The 23,250-nt window shown below is 41.2% G+C and overlaps 1 protein-coding gene across 4 annotated transcripts in view; it reads left to right on the top strand.

The window, feature by feature from the left end:
• PTPRU (protein tyrosine phosphatase receptor type U) overlaps positions 1-23,250 on the top strand; it is a 114,180-nt gene that overhangs the window by 23,732 nt on the left and 67,198 nt on the right. For all 4 annotated transcript variants that reach the window (XM_031962400.1, XM_031962403.1, XM_031962402.1 and 1 more), the window contains exons 2-8: positions 6,778-6,909; positions 12,812-13,083; positions 13,805-13,886; positions 14,046-14,161; positions 14,397-14,571; positions 14,830-15,123; positions 15,738-16,046. In XM_031962400.1, coding sequence (XP_031818260.1) covers positions 6,778-6,909; positions 12,812-13,083; positions 13,805-13,886; positions 14,046-14,161; positions 14,397-14,571; positions 14,830-15,123; positions 15,738-16,046 — 1,380 coding nt within the window. The remainder of the gene's footprint in view (positions 1-6,777; positions 6,910-12,811; positions 13,084-13,804; positions 13,887-14,045; positions 14,162-14,396; positions 14,572-14,829; positions 15,124-15,737; positions 16,047-23,250) is intronic.

Genomic DNA, 23,250 nt, shown 5'->3' with positions numbered 1-23,250 from the left:
CTCAAAGACGGGACTGATGCTCCAGGTGTATGGAGCCCTGATAGATGTTGATGGAAGGTAGAAATACTCAGATCTTATTTTGTCTGATTGCTCTTCCCAAGAGAATAGAGAAAAGAAAGAACTGAAATGGCTCTTAGGGAATTGAATTCCGAGAAAGGAACGAATAAAAATAAAATCGGCCTTTAATAAGTTCCCATGTGGTCCACTAATGAGTTCCCATCTCACTACCAGATACCACATCCCATCATCCCCTCTCTATCATCTCTACTCTAATCTTCATTTCTTCTGTCTATTGGCTCATTCCCTGTTGCCTACAAACACAATTACATCTCTCCTATCCTTAAAGAGTCCTCACTTGATTCTATTATTCTATCGTTTTCTTCCCATTTTCACTAAATTTGAAAAAGCCACCTACAATTGATGGCCATCTCTCATCTTCTTTTGTTAATCCTCATCCTTCTTGACCTTTATGCAGCTTCTGACACTGACTCTCCCTCTTCTCTTGGATTCTCTTTAGGTTTTCTCTCCTGGTTTTCTTTTCCCTGTCTGCCCATTTCTCCATTGCTAGATTTTCATTTAAATCATTCTCACTAAATATAAGTGTTCCCTAAGTTTCTGTCTTGGGCCTAGTTCTCTCCACCCTCTATATACCAAAGCTTCTTAAACTGTTGGTTGCAACCTTATATGGTGCTGCATAATTGAATGGGGGAGTCACAAATTTATGATTTATTATCAGTAAATTATTTGTACACTTTTAAAATATAACTACATCCCTGGGTCAGGCAAAAATCTATTTTTTTAAACATTTAAAAATTATTAATTTTTCTGGTTACATGTATATTGACTTAAAGTATATATTTCTTTATGAATCATGTTGAGAGAGAAAAATCAGAACAAAAGGGGAAAAACACAGGAGAGACAAAAAAAAAACAGAAATAAGAAGTGAACATAGCATGTGTTGATTTACATTTAATCTCCATAGTTCTTTTATTTGATGCAGATGGCATTTTCTATATAAAGTTTATTGGGATTGCCTTGGAATGTAAACATTTCTCAGGTGAAAAGGGGTCTTGAGTGGAAATAGTTTAAGAAACTGTGTTCTCTGCTGTTTCCTTTGGTGATCTTAACAGTTTTCATGAGTTCGATGGGCATCCCTCTGCAGGTGATTCCTAAATCTATATATCCAGGCCTAAACTCTCTCCTGAGTTCCAGTCTCACTTTTCAAGTTAGATGTCCAATAGCACATTTAACTCAACATGTCCTAAGCCCTCCTTCCTCCTATCCAATTTCCTATTAGTATCAAGAGCTCCATCATTCTCCCAGATACCCAGACCTTCAACCTTGCTATTATTCTTAGCTCCTCTCTTGTATTCATTCCATATAGCCAATCTGTAGTTGAATCTTGCCATTTCTACCTTTATAACATCTCTCATATATTTCCCCTCTTGTCTACTCACCTACCACTATCTTAGTGTAGGCTCTTAGTTCTTCATGTTTGGATTAATGCAATAGCAGGTTGGTTTCCTTACACCAAGCTTTTTCTACGTCTAGGGCATCCTCTATTCAGGTACTAAAGCACAGGTCTGACTATATTCTTTTCCTACTCAATAAATGTCAGTGACTCCCTATTACCTATTTAGCTTCTAAAATCCTTTATAACTTAGTCCTCTCTTTCCTTTCCAGTCTTCCACATCACTGATTTCTACATAGACTTTTTTGTTGTTGTTGAGGCAATTGGAGTTAAATGACACAACTATTAAGACTCTGAGACTGGATTTGAACTTAGGTCCTCCTGACTCTAGAGCATTGTTCTATCCTAGCTGCCCCTCTTGCATATACTCCTATGATCTAGCAACACTGGCCTTTTTGTTGTTTTTCATACACGGTATGCCATTGCTTCCCTTAATGCCTTTTAAATAGCTCCTTATCTCTCCAATGCGTGGAATGCTGTCCCCTTCTCACTTCTGCCTTCTAGCTTCCTTCAATTCACTTCAAATACTACTTTTGGCAAGAAGTCTTTTCCCATCTCCCTTACTGCCAGTGCTTTTGCTTTAAGATTACCTCCCATTTGTACTGTATTTAACTTGTGTATACATTTATTGGTGCACCATAGGAAATTATTGGGGAGGGACAGCTAGGTGATGCAGTGGATAAGAGTATCAGATAGAATCAGGAAGACTTATTTTCCTAAGTTTAAGTCTGGCTTCAGATGAGATCTATATGACCCTCAGCAAGTCACTTAAACATGTTTGCCTCAGGTCCTCATCTGTAAAATGAGCCGTGGAAGGAAATGATATACCATTCTAATACCCTTGCCAAGAAAACCCCAAAATGGAGTCATGAAGAATCAAGCATAAGTGAAATGTCAATGAAAAGTTTTATGGCAGCCAGGTGGCTCAGTGGATGGAGGGCAGGGTCTGAGTTCAAATATGGCATCAGATACTCATTAGTTGTGTGATCTGGGCAAGTCACTTTATCCTGTTTGCCTCAGTTTCCTCATCTGCAGAATGAGCTCAAGAATGGCAAACCACTCCAGTATCTCTGCCAAGAAAACATGAAATGGGATCACAGAGTAGGACTAGAAAACAACCCAAACAAAAAAAAACACAAAATAAAAATAGTTATTAGCACGTTATATCTCCCATTAGAATGAGAGCTCCTTAAAGTATTATATTTTGACTTACTTTGTATCCTCATCATTTAGCACAGTGCCTGGCACATAGGAAGTGCTTAATAATTGCTTATTGGTTGATTCATTGAGAGAATTAGTATATGTGATTTTTAAGACACTATTAAGTTAAACTTGTGATTTGTACAAATCTGTAACAGTTTTAGAAAATTAAATTATTTCTTCAATGAACAAAAATTGATTTTTTTCTCCATCCTATTCCCCTTCCCAGCAATAATACTTGAAAGACTGTAATGAACTAAGGAGGTGTTATGAAACCAGAGAAGGGCAAAAGTGTCCTGATTTTCAAAAAAGAGAAGAGAATGTAGTCTGCAAACTATCGATCAGTGAGTTTGATTTCTGGTAAAATTTTATAGCCTTTTATTAAAAGGATGGTTAGTGAAACTGTAGAAAAGAAGGTAATAATCACAAAGAATGGCCTTTTTAAGAGAGGTCCTGTTGACCAACTTCTCAATTTTACATTGGATTAATCGACAGGGAAATTAGGGGAATGTTAAATCTGTCTATCTATTTATCTTATCTAGATTTTAGCAAAGGATTTGATAAAATCTCTCATAATGTTCTTGTGGAAAATACAGATAAAATTGAGTTAGATGATTATACAATTTTGTGTATTCAATTAGTTGATTGGCTACATGTAAATAGTAGCCATTGTGGTTTGATATCAAATTGGAGGGAGATCTCTTGTATAGCATTTCAGAGATTTGTCCATGGTACTCATTAGTGATTTGGATTATGAGATAAATAGTATGCTTATTAAATTTGCAGATGATGGGAATTAGGAAAGTATAATTAAGATACTGGATAACAGTATCCAAAAAAAGATTCCAGCAGTCAAGAACCTGGCCTAAATCTATGATGGCATTGATATGTGTACTTTCATTCCATCATGCAAATCATAAAACAATTAGCACTTCTCATGTTCTTGGAGTTCTTGACCTTATGTGGATACCAGTCAAATGTATGGGGTTTTTCCATTGATTATCCCTTACTCTTGCTATAAGTCTACTCCCTTTTCATATGATAATATTCTTTCTTTCAATTCACCTGAGCAATACCTCATTGAATATGTGATGCCCTCTACTGAGATTCTCTAGGTACATTTCTATTGCCCTTTGAATGATTTCCAAGATTAAATTTTCAGAGACTGTTGTCCATGACTCATAGACAGATAGAATCAATAAAAGAATACTGATAGGCTTTCTTTCTAGAAGGAACCTGCACAATTTCACAGAGTAAGTTTATCTTAGTCTCCCCCTCCTAGGATCCACTTCATTGTCTATCTTCAGTGGCTGTCTAAAATTTATGTACAGATGGACCAACTCTATAGCATGTCTATCTGACAGCACATCAGTAGTCAGGATTATTGGTATTCTTCATCCACTTGGTTTTTGCAGGGTGGATTGTAAGGTAAAACTCTTTTCAATGATCATAGGCTTTACTAGGGAACTCTGAAATGTTCTGGGGCTTGGGCAATCAGTACAGTGTCATCTGTAAACAGCAGCATCTGGGATATCTTCCATGACAGTGACAGATGGCTTTGGTGAATATAGATCTCACTGATTTCAGCCTTTCCCCACTTTTTGGTCTGGAACTGGGTACAGAATTTCTGGTGAACAAACCACTTCTACCAATTGGCAACTTGTTCTGCAACACAGAGACTAATGCCTGAAGCAGTTTTTTTTTTTTTTGCCTTATTTGATATTCATAACCAGAGTGTCCTTGAATGAAGTTATTTCTGTTGTTAAATCTTTGAAGGAAACTTGGAAACTTTTGACTTGTGTGTGGAAGATGTCTTGTCATAGAAGAGTTTTAAAGACAGTCTTTGTGCTACCAAATACAATTCTTTTACGTAGTCAATGAACAGTAAGCATGGGAGCATTTTGTACTATTTGTACCTTTCAGTCATAATAGTCTTTGTTCTATCAAATACAATTCTTTTAAGTAGTCAATGAACAATAAGCATGGGAGCATCTTGTACTATTTGTACCTTTCAGTCACTTGTGAGACTAGAAGGATTTGGTCTGTTGTTGAACAATACTTATAAAAGCCTTTCTGTTGTTCCTTTCTCTCATCTTCATCACATGCCCTTGATTTGCATGTAGATTATTTGTAGAGGATTAGAATTTTTTTGTAGATGAGAAACTAGACATGTAGCTTAGGAATTATCAATGTTGTCTTAGTTGATATTTTTGGGGGGGTTAGAAAAACATTTATGATTCTGCCCCCACATCCATTCAGTGCCATTTCTACTGCCTCATGCATCATCATTCTATGATGTTAGAATACACAGGTGGTAGCTCCACTGCCATTGATAGAGAAAAAGACTTTGGTATACATATTTTAAACTGATCTTTCTTATCCTTTTTTAAATTTATTCATCTTCTATCCAGTTTCATACTTAAATACCTTCAGTGTGATCTACTTTAGTTGGGTCTTTTTTGCCTTTCTATAAATGTGATTTTCCTTCTTCTACTGCTTTTCACTGTTTAATGCAGCAAGAATGCTTATAATCCTTTCTATACTTGTTTGTTTAAAATAAGATTTTACAAAAGGAGTTTTTATTCTAAAACAATGTTATCCTTGGCTGATATAGCTCATATTTAGCAAGGTGATCAAATATCTTTCTGGATGAGTTTTTGAGGCTCTTTTGGTCTCCAGATTGTGATGACTGATTTTCTTAGGAAATGCCAATGATCTATGTTCATGTCTGTTAATCCATTTTCCACTTTGGGGGATCAACAGCTTGTTGAACTAGACCAGGTTGGGGTTGCTTCAGTTGTATTTCTTAGCTTCTCATTTTTATACTTTTTTTCTAATTGGTACTAATCTTGAACCAACAAGTCATTGATCTGGCTTTATATTGATAGTTGATTCAAAAATGACCTCCACATTGTTACTCGGTAATTTTGGTATGTTACTACCAGAATAAAGATTTTATTTCTTATTACTCCTCTTCCTATTCTTTCCATTCTAGTCAAACTGTTCAGTTATCTATTTTCCATAATAAAATGTTATCTCCTACCTCTGTGCCTTTGCATAGATGATCCCCTAAGCATAGGATGTACTTTCTTCTTACCTCTACCTTGTAAAATCCCTAGTTTTAAAAAATTACATTATAGGTGCCATCTTTTGCATGAGGTCTTTCCCAATCTTCCTAGTGATCAGTGTGCCCTTCCTTATGAAATTATGACTTTATTTTGCATTTACTTCTTTGTATACGTTTTAAACTTCCTCCTACAATGTAAGCTCCTTGAGAACAGGGATAGTTTTATTCTTTTGTCTTTGTAACCTTAGCATCTAGAACAATGCCTAATACTCCTGGGTTCTCAACAGATGCTTATTTTATTTTATTTTTAAATTTATTTTACTGAGGCAATTGGGGTTAAGTAACTTGCTGAGGGTTACAATTAATTAAGTGTTTAATTCTAATTATACTAATTAAGTGTTTAATATCTGAGGTCAGATTTGAACTCAGGTTCTCCTTACTTTAGGGCTGGTGCTCTATACATCGTGCCATCTAGTTGTCTCCTCAACAAATGTTTCTTGAATTGAATGAATAAATGAGATTTGTTGGCTGGACCAACTAGGTTGCCATTGAGGTCCCTTCCAATTCTGAGATAGCATGATTCAATGCTATTATGCTAAAACACATAAGTGATGCAAACATTTCCCTCCTATATTTCTCTAAATAACTTCAAACATGCAGATTTTTTTTACTCTCCAGTTATGTGTGTGGTATGTGTTGAGTGTGTGCATGTCCACATCAGATTATATACTGGGGGTGGATTGGCTCCTGAATTAGGAAACACAAGATGTTCTGGGATTTTAGTCCAGGGGTGGGGACTGCAGTACATCAGTCCAGATCACATCCCCAGCCTTTCCTTTTACCTCCTCTTCCTCAGTGCCCCCTTTCCTAATCTAATCTCCTACATGATTTTCTGAAAGTGGAGTTTAAGCTTGGTTTCTATAGATCTCTTAGGTCATGTAGGAGTTACCTTGGAATATTCCAATAATTTGTTCCAAAGGTAAACTGGAAGGTGACCGCAAAATGGATTTGAGATAAATTAGCTTTCCTGTTCCCACAGCTGGCTGCTCTTTTGATGAAGATGGAGACCCCGTGGCACCATGTGAATATAGTCAAGCCCAATATGATGATTTCCAATGGGAGCGAGTGCGCAATGATGCTGGTCCCCGGTTTCCACCAGACCTTCCTCATGGTGAGCCTTTTTCTTCTTTTCTTTAAAAAAATGCTTTATTTGCTACCTTGTCTTTATATCACAGTTATTTCTCACCTCGACTTTCAGATTGAACCTTTTTTGGTGACAAACAATGAAGAAAAAAACATCTTATACAAAAACTTTGTCTGACAATATCTACAGAGTCTCTTCTAGTTGTCTTTCATCTCTCTGTCATGGGAGAGGAGATTCCTTTTGTTATCTTTTCCCTAAGACCTTTACTGTTTTTTTATTATTCACAGTAGGATTCCTTTTAATGTACCGTTCGTTTACATTGTTATCATTTTGTATCTTGTTCTCTTGATTCTGCTTATTTTCTCTGTGCTAGTTCATACACATTTTTCATATTTCTCAGAATTTTATTACATTCATATGCCACCATTGGTTCAGTCCATTCAATGGGCAACTACTTTGTTTCCAGTTCTTTACTTCCCTAAAAAACCTGGTTATGAATATTTTGTCCTATTTGGGAATTTCTTTCTTTGTCTGACTTTATTGAAGCATGTACCTGGGAAAGGGATTATTCAGTCAAAGTATATTACTGGTTTCGTTACTTTTATTGCATAATTCAAAATTGAAATCCAGAACAGTTGGATTATTTCCCAGCATTGAGGGGAGCCATTTTCTGCTCTCCCTTCTTCCCTGCTCTATTACCATTTCCCAACAGTGAACCTTCCCTGATCCTCTTCTTTTCTTGTCTTATGTAAAAGCTGGAGGCAACCATTGCTGAGACTCATAAAGGCTCAGGGTATCTGCTTCGTGTAGTATCAGGTTTCTTGCTAGGGGAGCCTGACTTCCTCTTCAGGAAGCTGCGTTCCCCACTCTTACATACATTGCCTTATCACCTGTTACCCTGGCTGGATAATCTGGACACAATTCTATTTTGAGTCCAGTCTAAAGTCTTTTTCAGAGAGAGAGAGACAAAATAAAAGAGGTATTCACTATACAAAATGAATGTGATATGGTATAGGTGATTTATTCCTATTTAAAAGAAAGGCTAGATAAGCAAAGGGAGGATCTTAGAAGCAAAGGGAAATCCCATCATCAGAATGATCAGAGCAGAACTTAGTAGCTTGCTTAATATTACCAGTTACCTGGGAGTCAACATTCAAGCCCCATTTGGACATGAATAGTTTTTACAAGACTGCTGATTATCCATGTTACATTGTCTGATGCTGACCCCTCCCTTGGCCATCTCTTTTTCTTTTCTTTCTTTCTTTTTTTCCTGAGGCAATTGGGGTTAAGTGACTTGCCCAAGGTCACACAGCTAGAAAGTGTTAAGTGTCTGAAAGCTACCCCTTCCTTGGCCATCTCACTCCTTCTGCTGCTCAGGCACTTCCTGAAAGACATCGCTATTCCAGGGAAATGCTGCTTCTGTCACTTTACCAGTGGTGGATGTTGCCACTGTAATCAAAAGGCTTCTAAACCTTTTGAGTTTTCATAAGGTCTCGTACCAAAGTAAGAAAGACCTCAAATTTTGCCTAGACAAAATGGAAGGAAGACAAGAGGAAGGAAGAAGCTAAAGCTCAGGGCACTCCCTTAGCATATTCATAGAATTCTGAATTATGGGACTGAACTCAGTGATGAGTTATATGTGGTCAGAAGCCAGCATCAGAGAAATGATCCCCCTGGAAGTAGGCAGAGGATATTTATCTGGATAGGATGGATCCCATTTCATTTGCCTTACAGGGAGCTTTCTATGACCCTCTTCCTTTTCTGATCCATAGTGAAATTTCCCCATTTGTACTCCATTGCCTTTTCTCTGATCCTTATCCCTGCTCTGCACAAAATTTTTGCTAATCTTTCTTCCTATTCTCCCCTTCTCTGCCCCAGAATGAGCTTACTTTGTTTCTTTACTCTGGGAGCCTTTTTGGATTTTTCCTTTCCCCCCAGCAGGTCTTGCTCCTCCATCCTCCTCCAAAAGTTCAGCTGTGAACCATTCTTGATTCTTCTTCCTTCCCGTCCACTGTGAGCCTTCTTCATTTCTTCCCTTTGCCCTTCCATGGACCCTTCCCAACAGGCAGGTTCATTATGGTGGGATAGAAAGAGCACTGAAGATGGGAGACTTATTTACCCACTGTGTGACATTAGGTGAATGACTTTATTTCTCTGAATTTCAGTTTCTTCATTTATTTCATGAGGGATTTGGATTAGATGATCTTTAAGGTCCTCACCAGCTCTATATTTATGATCTCCATTGTTTACCACTCTCTTTTTAGTCTGGGTCCCATTATGATCAGCACCAGGGAATTTCTCATACCTCTCCTTCTCCTGCCTCAGTGCCTTCAAGTTGTCCATAATCCCACCAACCCTGTTTCCATACTCCTATATGGAATCTGTCCCTTCTTCTTTTGGGCCTCCCAGTCCCCATTCCCTGAGGGCTCCCCTCACTCTGTAACTTCCTAACAACATTTTCTGGTTAAAGTCTGATCCCTACTTCTTCCTATAGACTGCCTGAACTCAAAGCCCTTATGTGTTATCTTTCTTCATTAGACTATAAATTCTTTGGGCTTAGGGATTGCCTTGCCTGCTAATATCTGCATCTTTAGCACTTAGCACAGTTACTGGCACATAGTGAATGCTTAATAATTGCTTTATCTATTTCCTAGGTTGTGCACCTGACCTCAGGATGGCCTTCCCCTACTTAAAAAAATTTCTATTTATTTATCAGCCTCTCCCACTTTTTGAAGGGCAGGGCCCAGTTACAATCTCTTTCTTCCTTCAGATGTCCTCTGGGCCTGAGGGGATGAGTCACCCCGGAATTTGATGGTGGAGAATGCATCTGATGATTAGTCCTGCTGGCTTGTCTCCACATTCTAAGATAGAATCTTCAGCAACCTCTCCAGGGTTAAGTTTGGGGCTGAGCCTTCACTCCCGTCTGCTATGGTCATATTACACAATTTAGAGCTGTTAAGCCTTCTCTGAAGCCTTTTGCCAAACCATAGCTAAAAGCAATCCCCACAATAGCATATTTTACACGTGGCCATCCAGCACACTTAGAGTTAGGGTTAAGGTCTGAAGATCTGACAAGAGGGTAGCCCATTCCCATCCCTCCTCTGGCATGGCCCAACTCACTCTGGGATAGCTCTCCTTGGGAGGAACGTTTTCCTGACATCAGGCCCCTTTACATCGCCTACTCATTAGCTCTCTACTCTAGAACCAAGTAGAACCAGTCTAATCCTTCCACCTGTTGCCCTTTTCCATAGCTGAACAAAGATATTATGCCCTCTGATGTATTCTCATAAGGGATGGATGCAAGTTCCTTCCCCATCTTGGTTGCTCTCTTTGATCTTCCTCCAGCTTATCAAGGTCCTTAAGCTCTGGTACCCAATTACGTCTGACTCCCCCGGAGTCCTGCTCACTGCACGCAGCAAGCCTCAGCTGTCTCTCCAAGTCTGCCAGAAAGCATTATAGAGCTAGAAGTGCCCACCTCTGAGATCGCTAATCTAATCTCCTTTTAAACAGATGACCCAGATTGGGGGAATTGAGTCGTCTTGGGTCACACAGTGTAGTCAGTGCATGATTGGGACTAGCAGTCTTCTGACTCCTAGTCTGGGAATCTTTTTTGCTCTATCATACCATATCTTTCTGCAGTGCTTTTTCTCCCTGTCCCTCTCCTCCTTCTCCTTTCCCCAGAAGCTCATGATTGTGGAAGCTTGGAGTCTGATTAAGCAGCCTTTTCTTCCTCCTGAAAATAATTTGGTCCTTTTTTTCTTTTAACATTTTTTCTTGATATCTTTTGTTTTCACATTGCCAACATTTCCAAATATATCTGTTCCTCCTCTTCTCTACTGAAGGAACATTCCTTATAACAAGGGATAGAAAAGAAAGGGTGTGTGTGTGTGTGTGTGTGTGTGTGTGTGTGTGTGTGTGTAAAGCACTTCAGCAAAACTAACCAACCGATTAACTGAGTGTGACAGTATATACATGTTCAACATTCGTAGCTCCTCACCCTGCAAAGAAATGGGGGAACCATTTTCTCACCTCTTTGTCAGGAATTCCCCTCTCTCCTTCCTTCTGTTCCAAGATTGGAACCTGTCTTGGCTGGCACTGGTAGCCTTTAACACCCCACCCTTCTTCCTCTTCCATCCTCATTAGGGGTAGGTTAGGGTTGCCCTAACTCTCCTCAGGGAGTATCTAGCTTGTTGGGAAGATAAGCTGCACCCCTAGAATAGCCAGAGTAGGGCAGAGCATGAGTGTGATTTGGGGGGCACAGAGTCAGGGAGGATCAAAAGTGGATGGGAAGAAAAAGGGGGGGTCACCAGGAGTCTAGGGCTTTGATGAATTAGGATGAGAAGGAACCAGAGACAGGAAGGGCTGGCTTCTTATAGAGAGGAAAAGAGCAGGAGGAGGGAAGGAAAGAGGGTTAGGCTGGTTCCTGGGTTAGAGGCTAGGATGGGATAAAAAGAGAACATGAATTTGTTTAAAAAAAAATCTCTAAGTTCTTCCCACTTTCCTCCTGACTCTGTAGTTCTGGCCTTGGAAAGATGAATGAAATTCCCTTCCAGGGGTGTCTCAGGGGAGTCCTGAACTCTGGAGGTACAAGGACTGATGAAAATGAGTTTTTGTTGGATGTCTTCCAAGCCCAGGAGTCAACTGGGATAGCTCTGACTCTTGGCCCCTTGCCACTTGCCTCTTCCCTCCTGGTGGCTTCCTCAGCCACCACTCACCTCTTGCTCCCGGTAGCTTCACTCCAAAGAGCTCTGGAAGCTCGTCCTCGGATCGTTACCCCTTTCCTGGGCCCAGTTGGGGCCTCCCCTGTTGATCCCATTTCGGCACTGTGACTCTTACTCTAGAGGGGTCTTTCTGTCCTGGGCTCTCCTCAGAAGGGACTTGTCTTTGAATCCCCCAGAAGCATTAGGATCCCCAGCTCACAGCCCTGCAGGATTGCTTCCGTCTGACCTTGCTGGAGCAGAAATCACCTGCTCCAGGTGGTTCAAAATGAATGGGCTCATCTGCACCCAGAGAGAGGACTGTGGGAATAGAGTGTGGATCACAACATAGCATTTTCACTTCTTTTGTTGTTGTTGCCTTGAATTTAATTTTCTTTCTCATTTTTCCCCTTTTTGATCAGATTTTTCTTGTGCAGCAAGATAATTGTATAAATATGTATGCATATATTTGATTTACATATATTTTTTCCATGTTTAACAAAAAATGAATGGGCTCATGTGCGTAGCAGGGATTGTGAGAGGCAGCTCTGTATAGTGGAAAGAATGATGGCCTGGGAATAGAAAGACCAAAATTAGAATTCCAGGCCTGCCACTTATAATCTGTGTGACCTTGGTCAGCATCTGAAACTCTCTACTTCTCTCATCTGTCCAATGAAAGTGGATCCAGTGATCCAGCTAGGTGGAGTTGTGGATAGAGGGCTGGCTTTGGAGTCCACAAGGTCTGGATTCAAATGCTGCTTCAACGACTTGCCATCTGTAGGGCACTGGGCAAATCATTAAGCCCATAGCCTCAGTTTCTTTTCTTGTAAAATGGGAATAATAGTAACATCTATCTCAGAGAGTCATGAGGATCAAAACAAATTGAGACTGTGGCATTTTGTAAACCTTAAGGTGGACATAAATACTAAGTCTCTTAGATCCCTCCTAGTTTAAATGTAAGAACTGAAGGTTTATTGCCAAAATATACAGAAAACATTTGGTTCCTGTTTTGTCCTGTCAGCAGTTCTCCTTGACTCCTTTTTCTCCAGCTTCCTCTAGATCCTTCTTGTTTCTCCTCTCTGGCCTCCGAGTCCCCATGTCCTTGAAGCCTCAGTTGTTGAGTCCTTAATATGTTGCACGGCACATAGTAGGCGGTTAATAAATGCTTGTTGACCATGTTTATTGACTTAGTTTTCTCTTTGCCTCCAAACTGTGAACTCTTCTCCTTCTAGGTTCGTACCTGATGGTCAACTCTTCCCAGCATGCTGCTGGTCAGCGGGCCCACCTGGTCTTCCAAAGCCTGAGTGAGAATGACACTCACTGCTTACAGTTCAGCTACTTCCTGTACAGCCGGGATGGACACAGTCCAGGGGCTCTCGGAGTCTACGTCCGAGTCAATGGCGGCCCACTGGGCAGCCCCGTCTGGAACATGTCCGGCTCCCATGGGCGTCAATGGCACCAGGCTGAGCTGGCGGTCAGCACCTTCTGGCCCAATGAGTACCAGGTGAGCTGGCCCTGGCAGCTCTGTCAGGAGGAAGCCTTAGCGCTCCGTCTGTGTCCAGAGGTGGGACTTTGCCTGAGTCTAGGACACCAGGTTCAAATCCCAGCTCCTCCACTTATTTCCTCTGTGACCTCAGACAAGCGTCTTAATGCTTTGGACCTCAGATTCCAGTCTTTGGGGAAAGTCCATTGTCTGTGAGGGGTTTTAGGTCAGGCCTTGGCCTTTAACCACCAGGTGGTCCCAGGCCTTGGAGGTGCTGTTAGCCGCTCAGTGCTGGATTTTAAGTTGGGTTAGTGGTCCTTCTCGGTGGCAGATTTGGGGTTACAGGACAGGCAAGACATGGGAGGAACGGGCTGGGATGGAGGCTTGGGAGGGACACTGAAAGGTCCAAGATTCTCAGCTTCTTCAGGGAAGGAGCACTCATTGTACTCACCATCCCTAAACCCCAGTATGGTACTGTGCACTAAGTTTTTGTCAAGTGAGGGAATGGGGGGAGGACCTGAGGGCTTTGGGGAAGGGGGCAGAGCTCCTTGCCATCAGCTTGTTTCATTCTTCGCACTTGTGTCTGGCACCTAGAGTTGTTGCACCTGGCACACGGGGGACATTTACTGATTGCCTGATGATTAATCGATTGATGGTGGGGTTGGGGGAGGGGGAGAGTTAGCTGTGGCGATGGGCAGAGGCCTAGACCACGAGCTTGGTGTTGGGGTCCCTGCTGGCCCAGGTGCTGTTTGAGTCCGTCATCTCTCCTGACCGCCGAGGCTACATGGGTCTGGATGACATTCTGCTCTTCAGCTACCCATGTGGTGAGTGCTCCAGGGAGTCCCCCCGCTGTCCATCATCCCTCGGAGAACTGCCAGGGTGGGGTGGGGGTGGGAATCGGGGGCCTGCCTCATGGGCCATGGAGGGGAGACTGGCTCTTCCGTTCCGCCCCATCCTCACGTGTCCCTGTTCCCTCTCTCCAGCAAAGGCCCCTCACTTCTCCCGCCTGGGTGACGTGGAGGTCAATGCGGGCCAGAACGCCACCTTCCAGTGCATGGCAGCTGGGCGGCCCTCAGAGGCTGAGCAGTTTCTGTTGCAGGTGAGAGCTACCCTTTGCTCTGCCCTTCTCCTCTCCTTGGCAGGAGGGTGGCGGGCTGCCCCTTGGGCTCCCTTTGAGGGGTTGTGTGCTCATGGCTGGCGGGCAGGCTCCCGGGGACATCCTCGTCCTTCTGGGCAGGGCTCTGGGCGTGGGCTCTGAGCAGGGCTCTGGGTGTGGGCTCTGGGCAGGGCTCTGGGCAGGCAGAGCAGCCTCCAGGCTTCTCCTTCTCCCCCAGCGCCAGGGCGGCTTGATGGTCCCTGCTGCCTCCGTGAAGCACATCAGCCACCGCCGTTTCCTGGCCACCTTCCTGCTGCCTGAAGTAGGGCGGGGGGAACAGGATCTCTATCGCTGTGTGTCTCAGGCCCCAAGGGGCGCCGGCGTCTCCAACTTTGCAGAGCTCATTGTTAAGGGTCAGTGAACTGGGGTGAATCAGGGAGAGGGACTCGAAGGATCTGGGAGATCCCAGGTTAGAGGGTGCCCTCTGGGTGGGTTTGATTGGAAGAGGGGGATAGGGTCAAAGGGTATCTTCTTGGTTCCTCCCTGGGTCATGTTTCCCTGCACCCCCCCCCCCAATCCCTTTAGGGATTATAGAGTTCTGGATGTGGGCAAGAAGTGGCTGTGGTTTCTCCCACACGGCCCTTTCCTGCCTATCCTGTCCTGTTCTCCAGAGCCCCCCACCCCCATCGCCCCTCCCCAGCTGCTCCGGGCTGGTTCCACCTACCTCATCATTCAACTCAACACCAACTCCATCATTGGGGACGGCCCCATCGTGCGCAAGGAGATCGAATACCGCATGTCTCGGGGCCCGTGGGCAGAGGTCCACGCAGTCAGCATGCAGACCTACAAGCTGTGGCACTTGGACCCCGACACGGAGTACGAGATCAGCGTGCTGCTCACCCGGCCTGGGGAGGGGGGTACTGGAAAGCCCGGCCCTGCCCTCATCAGCAGGACAAAATGTGCAGGTGAGTGACCCTGGAGAGAGAGGAGGAGTGCCCTCAGGACCGGAAGCCATTGGCAGAGCAGGAAATGAAACCTGGAGATACGAAATAATTTGCCCAAAGTCTCACAGGGAATAAGTAAAATCTGAACCCAGTTCTGTTGGACTGCACTGTTCCTGCTCATTCCTGGGGGAGAAGATCCCCTTTTAAGTATCCCATCGGCCTGAATTTGTGGCATTTCAAAAGTGAGAGAATTTTTGAAAAGGAGGAAAATAGAGATGCACTGAAAAGTGAGAGTATAGAACACATTCAAGTTTTATCCAAGCCAGATTTGGGAGAAAAGCATGGCAGAGATACTGAACTTTAGCAGTACTATTTGCTTGCATAGTTAATATGCTAATTATAAACAGTCTTATTTACCCCTTAAAGGGAGACCTATATTATTGATATTTTGTTGGTAGTTAGTGTAGATATCTGAAATGAATGATTTTTCCCTAATATTTGGAAAGACCTATAATTTCTGGCATGGGACACTCTCTGGAGCAGTTCCTGTTTCAGAAAAAGGGCTTCATGAGTTGGGGCCAATCTCTTTCCCACCAACATGTTAGGGGCCCTGTGGCCCCATTTTTGTCCCCCAGAGCCCATGAGAGCTCCCAAAGGTCTCGCCTTCTCGGAGATCCAATCTCGCCAGCTGACCCTCCAGTGGGAGCTGCTTGGCTACAATGTCACCCGCTGCCACACCTACACCGTGTCCCTGTGCTACCGTTACACCGTGGGCAGCAGCCATAACCAGACTTTTCGGGAGTGCGTGAAGATGGAACGGGGCACTAACCGCTACACCATAAAAAACCTGCTGCCCTATAGGAACATCCATGTGCGGCTCATCCTGACCAATCCCGAGGGCAGAAAAGAGGGCAAGGAGGTCATTTTCCAGACAGATGAGGATGGTAAGACCCCAATGGTTTTGAGTGGCTTGGTCCTTTAGGAAGTCCTACCTTCGAGGGTATTGATGGAAGGCTTTGTTTGCTGAGTGCCTTGGGTCAAGGACTGGCTACCTGGCAGTGATTGAGAATGGGGCAAAGAGCTAGGACTCAGTAGTAGAATCAGTAGTAGGAAACTCAAGCTCGCCAGGACTAGAAGGCAGAATGTGTCCATTTGCCATCCTGTAACTCTCCAAGGTACTTAATGTACCTAAACGAAGCATATCTGCAAATATGTGCCCATCTTTCTTTGCATCTCCCAGGCTTAACATACTGCCTGGAACACAAGCACTTAATAAATGTATGTTGACTGATTGAGAGTATGTAGCACAGAGTCTAATGCTCATAGACTGACTTAATGCTGATATTAAGTGCCTAATGTTTGCAAAACATTGCACTAGACGCTGAATGAGATTCAAAGTTTAAAAAAGTTCTGTAGTTCTTTGCTAATTCTACCATGAATCAGTCAATGAGCCTTTAATAATGACCTGCTGTGTCTAGTTCATGTTTGATATCTCAAAAGGCACAATACCATATACTTGTATCTTTTTCCATCCATTCATACAGTCACTACCTTAGTTCATCACCTGTCATCTGGATTATTGTAATGATATCTGGTCTCTTTCTTGTCTATCCCATCTTCCACATATTTAGTAAATGTTTGTTGAAATTATCGTGTATTTATTGAATTTCTGAAAAATTACACTTTTGACTATGATACTGCCCTGCTCAAGAATCTTCAGTGACTCCCAGTTGTCTCTAGGACAAAATATAGAGTTCCCAGCCTGGCCTTGAAGACTCACTGCAACTTGGTTCCCACTCACATTTCTAATTTTATTTCATATAACTTTCCCTTCACAATGGACTATTCTCTGATCTTGACTTTTCATCTCCAATTTCCATGCATTTGCATAACCTTGAAACATACTCCTTCCTCATCTTTGCCTCTTAGAATCCTATGTTGCTTCAAGGCTCAGCTTAGATGCCACATCTTCCATGAAGCCCTTGGGTCTCAGTGCTTTCTCCATCTGCCAATTGCTTTTTTTTTTTTTTTTTTTTTTTACTTTTTGTTTGCTGTGTTATAATCTCCAGAAGCTGGTTACACTCAGCTGGCCACCTTCCAGTAAATTTTTCCAGTGTGGGGACTGTTTCACTTTTGTTTGTGTTTTTCCAAGAGTTAGCACACTAGGATATATATAGTAGTCACTTTACATTTGTTGAATTCAGTTGAATAGGAGAAAGGTTGCTACTTTGTCTTTTTGAAATTTGCTGTCCAGTTTAGCAAATAGTAGTAGTAGTAATGATAATAATAATGATAATAAACCCAACATTTTGATAGTACTTTTTTTTTATTTAAGCACGGGTTTTATTAAGCACGTGTCTCATGGCATCTCAGCCAATTAGGTGGCACAAACATTATTATCCATATTTTACAGAGAGGGAAACTGAGATTCAGAGAAATTGTAACTTATGGTCACACAATACTAAGTAAGCTAAGCCAAGCATTAAAATTCAGGTCTCTTGTGTCCAAGTCCAGCTTGCTTCATCATCTACCATGGTCTAGGTCAAAGCTTCTTAAACTACATGGAGGTCATGAAATTATGATTTATTATCAATAAGCAATTGATTTGTATACCTCTTTTAGATACTTCTGTATTTAGGGTTACATAAAAATTTCTCGGGCAAGAAAGGATGGCAAGTGGAAAAAGTTTAAGAAGCTTTGGGCTAAGTGAATGTTATGGGGATATGGAGTCATAGAATTCCAGCATCAGAAAGGATCTCAGAGGCCCAGATCTAAATAATTACATAATCAACTGACATTTACAAACTCCTAGTGTATGTTGGGCCCAGTCCTAACCTCCGGGAATACAAAGATAAAAGTAAAACAGCATCCCCTCTACTCACATTCAGTACTCATTCAGTCTTTACTTAAAGCTCTATGTTGAAGTCTAGAAGGCATAAGGGAAGGTATTATTACCCCTTAGTTTACAAATGAGGAAATTGAGGTTTAGAATGAATGAATCCATGAATAAAAAATTAAGTTCTTACTCTGCCACAAATATAAAAAAATTATGAGACAGTTCTTGCTCTCAAGGAGCTTACATTCTAGTAGGAGCAGATATATACCCATACATACATATACATATGTTTATATATATACATACATACACAGAAGGATGTAACCAAGGAAGGGTATTTTGAAAGTTACAGGGATAGTGAAAGTGGAACCTTATAATAGGGGAGTAGATTGATAAACCCTTTCAAATAGCAGTAGCACAATTAATTGGATGAAGATGGCCATGGAATAAAGTGAAGAATGACTATTTTGAGAATAAGCCTGGGATGAAGAACTTCTGGGTTTGGTAGCAGGCCTTTTCCTTAGAATTAAATGTCATCTTTGGGCTATCGGTGTTATGAAGCCTTTTTTTTTTTTTTTTTTTTTTGCTGAGACAATTGGGATTAAGTGACTTGCCCAGAGTCACATATCCAGGAAGTATTAAATGTCAGACAAAATTTGAACTCAGGTCCTCCTGACTTCAGGGCTGGTGCTCTATCTACTGCACCACCTAGCTGCCCCTATGAAGTCTTCACATTATTACTTGGCTTTATGGTATATGGCCCTTGTTGAGGATAATAGATGGCTTAGAGCCCAGTTCTTTCATTCTTTTAATTAAAGCTTTTTGTTTACAAAACATGTGCATAGATAATTTTTCAACATTGACCCTTGCAAAACCTTCTGTTCCAAATTTTTCCCTCCTCTTCCCTGGATGCCAGGTAATCCAGTACATGTTAAATATGTTAAAATATATGTTAAATCCAATATATATATATACATATTTATACAGTTATCTTGCTGCATAAGAAAGATCAGATTAAAAAAGAAAAACCTGAGAAAGAAAACAAAATGCAAGCAAATAACAACAGAAAGAGTGAAAGTGCTATGTTATGAGCCCAGTTCTTAAACTGTAGTTTGTGAGCCCATATGGGGTCTTGTAATTGAATGTGAGGGTCATGAAATTATGATTTATTATAAGTAAATGTGTGATTTGTATGCCTATTTTATATACCAATATATCCAGGGTCATGTAAAAATTTTTTGGGTAAAAAGTAAAGTGGAAAATTTTAAGAAGCCCAGCTAAGAGGGTGAAACACTGAAAACTTGAGTTCTACTCTTGCCTCAGATACTTATTAATGTGGGATCTTGAGCAAGTCTTTGAGAGAAGTCTTAGCCTTAGTTTCCTTACTGTAAACTAGAGATAATGATAGGATGCATCAAATAGTAATTGAATATGTAAAATGCTTTGCAACCCTTAAACCCTTTGCTATGGGAATGTTAGCTATTATTTATTATTCTGTGGTCTTTAGTTTATCGTGGCTTTTAGGCTACTATATGGCCTCTTAGGTTGTCATGTAGCCTATAAAGAAATGATCTCTGGAAATGACTGACATAAAAACCAAAAGACATCAATAAACCTTTCTTTTAAAGGATTGGCTTCAAATCAAGTACTCCATCAATAATAAGAATTTATTAAGTGCTTACCATGTGCCAGGAACTATGCTAAGTAAGGCCTGAGGATATAAAAGAAAATAAACAGTATCTGCTCTCAAGGAGCTCACATTCTAATGGAGGAGGGAACATATATAAATCGGTACTCACGAGATAAATCCAGAGTAGATGAGATAAATACTCACTATTGCATATAAATGAATATGTGCAGAATATAATATAGAAATACATATCCAGGGCAGCTAGGTGGTACAGTGGATGGAGCACCAGCCCTGAAGTCAGGAAGACCTAAGTTCAAATCTGATCTCAGACACTTTCTAGCTGTGTGATCCTGGGCAAGTCACTTAACTCCAATTACCTCAGCAAAAAGAAAGAAAGAAAGAAAGAAAGAAAGAAATACATATCTGAACACACACTTGCACAATAGCACACACCATATGTATGCATATAATGCAATGCATATATGAATATTTGTACACACAACACAATACATGCAATATGTCTATACAGCATAGTACAGACCTGCATGATACATACATGTAGTTTGTATATACATGGTGCATATAGAGAAATAGGCACACAATACATACATTGCCACAATATACACATGTGCATAACTATGTGAGAATATACATGTGTACACACAAACATGCAATATACATATGCACACACACATACATATGAAAGAATAATTGCTGTTACCCTAGACCCAGTTCCACAGGAGAGCTCTTTTTCTACCCTTTCTCCTTAACTTCTCCTGGACCTGCTGCCCCTTGAATGGCCGAGAATGGCCCATTATTCTAACCCTCTCCTGTTTCTACCAGTCTGCATCTAATTCCTAGATGAGCTAATCCCCCTCTTCCCTATTCTTGCCTCTAGTCTGAATTCCCTTTTCTTCTCTTTAGTACATGAAAGCCTGAAGTGGGGCTTTCTTTTTGAATTTTTTCCTTTTTTTCAAATAGTACTTTATTTTTCCAAATACATGCAAAGACAGTTTTCAACATTCACCTTTGCAAACCTTGTATTCCAAATTTTTCTCCCTCTCTCCTTCATTGCCTCCCTCTCCAAGACAACAAGCAATCTGATATAAGTTAAACATGCAATTCTTCTAAAACGTATTTCTCTATTTGTCATGCTGTGCAAGAAAAATCAGATCAAAAGGGAAAAACCACAAGAAAGAAAAAAACAACAACAGGGGCTTTCTTTGTCACTTACAAAAACATTCTAGTGTCCAGATTTATTTGACTTTTCTCAATTACAATTATTGTCATTGGTCTAGTACACTATATAATACTGTGCTAATCCTTCAGAAACAGAGGCCATAGGTCATAAACCTAGAACTAGAAGATGCCCTGGAGACATAGTCAGCAAGCATTTATTAAGTACCATTTGCATGCTAGGTACTGTGATAAGCCCTGGGATACAAAAAAAGACCTCAAGGAGCTCACGGTTAAATGGGGGAGGTAGGATGTAAGCAACTATGTATAAATAAGATGTAGACAGGATTCATTGAAACTGCTGAGTCCAGCTCTTTCATTTTATAAATGAAGAGATTAATGCTCAGAGAGATTGAATAATTTATCCAAGGTTACCCAGCTAGCAAATGCCTGAGATAGGATTCAAACTTGGCTCTTCTTGACTCCAAGTCTAGCTCTCTATCACCATCAGTGATGTTGCTGTTTGTGTAATTTGTTTTTCTTTCTTTGAAGCAAGTGTGATGTTGTTCCCTTTGGTTTTAGGGATCAACTAGATCTCCCTTCCTTCCTCTTCTTTGGGAGCGATCAGGCTCTAACCTGCATTCTAGACCCAGTCTCAAATGTTTAGCTGGAGCATCCCTACTGGCCACTACCAATCAGGACTTGATTTACTATATTGTTGATTGCCTGGACTTAAAAGAATGTTAATAACATGGATTAAATTAAAAAAGATGTTTATGCATACATATTCCTCTCCCTCCCAAAGAGCCTGATTGTAACAGATTTCCCCATTGAACACTCTTCCTTTGTAATAATGAAAGAAAGGAAGGAAGAAAAAAAATAAAAAAAGGAGGGACAGCTAGGGGGTGCAGTGATTAGAGCACCAGCCCTTAAGTTACCTGAGTTCAAATCTAGCCTCCGACACTTAACACTTCCTAGCTGTGTGACCCTGGGCAAGTCACTTAACCCCAATTGCCTCAGTAAAAAAATAAAAAATAAAGCAAGGAGGGAAGGAAAGAAAGAAAGGAAGGAAGAAAAAAGGAAGGAAGAAAGGAAAAAAAAAGAAAGGAAGAACAAAAAAGGGAGGAAGAAAATGATGGAAGAAAGAAAGGAAGAAAAAATAAAGGAAGGAGAAAAAAGAAAGGGAGGAAGGAAAGAAGAAATGAAGGAAGAACAAAGAAAGGAAGAAAGGAAAGAAGGAAAAAGCATTTCATCCATCAAATCAGCCTATTAATCAGTCTGACAGTATAGTCATATCAGGACGTCTTAAACCTTTTCTACTTGTGACCCTTTTGTGCCTGAGAAATTTTTATGTGACCCTGGGTATATAATTATGTAAAATAGATATGCAAATAAACATTCACTGATAATAAATCATAATTTTGGGACTCCCACATTTAGTTATGTGGCTTCACATAGGATCATGACCCACAATTTAAGTAGGTTTGTTCTTTTTATGAATAGCAATCTACTCCCATAGTCCTTCATGAGGTGAGTGAGGGTTTTCCAATGAGACTTTACCAGTCTTAGTTGAAGAGAAGGTGAAGCAAAACAAGTTTTGAGCCTGGAATTTCAAAGTTTCAGGGCACAGGGATTTCTCTGCTGTAACATCCCTGAGTGGCCATAGAGGCCAGCCCAGCTTTCTGGGCTAACTGGCCTGCATGCTGCCCCAACACAGTCTCCCTCCTGAGTTTGCAACCCCATTCTTGTCTTGTTCCCTACTTCTAGGCTGATACCATCTTAGCTTCTTTCATCAAATTCTGGGATTAGTGCTTCCAGGAGGATCTCTGCCCTCCACTTGAACAGGGTTTCACACTTTGCCAGTTTCCTTTTGATGAATGATAACTTTTCTCTTCCTGCCAGGCTGGTAGTACCCTGTCCCTCCATCCTATTGACACATACAATTCCCATGATTGCAAAGAGAAAGACCTTTAGAATTTTACTTGAATCTGTACATTCTTTGCAAACTTATTTTCCTCTCTTGGTTGACATTGAGGCTGGAGGGATTAAGGATAGGAATGGTCTGTACTAGTAAGGGTGTTGACAAGCAGCAGCAAACTAGAGTAATGGAAAGAGGACTGACTTTGGAGCTAGAGGACCTTGCAAGTATGACTGGATAAATCACATTCTTGATCGGCTTCAGTTTCCCCATCTGTAGAATGACGTGGCTGTACTTAATTAATCAGTCAACAAGAACTGACTAAGTACTTGCTATATACCGGGTACCATGCTAGGTGCTGGAGATACAGAGAGAAAAATGAAACAGCTCCTGTCCTCAAGGAGCTTACATGATCTTTAAGCTTTGTTCCAGTTCATTTATTATTCATTCATTTATCTATCCATTCATTTATTTACTTCTCTATCTATTCATTCATTCATTTATTTTCCTAGAGACTCCACAGTCAGCAAGTAGCAAATCCAGGACCGGATTCTAAGCTCATCTGCTTCCAAATGCAATATTCTTAAA

This window comes from Sarcophilus harrisii, chromosome 3, assembly GCF_902635505.1.
Source record: "Sarcophilus harrisii chromosome 3, mSarHar1.11, whole genome shotgun sequence".
NCBI lineage: Eukaryota > Metazoa > Chordata > Mammalia > Dasyuromorphia > Dasyuridae > Sarcophilus > Sarcophilus harrisii.
This window is presented reverse-complemented; position numbering and strand designations above follow the sequence as displayed.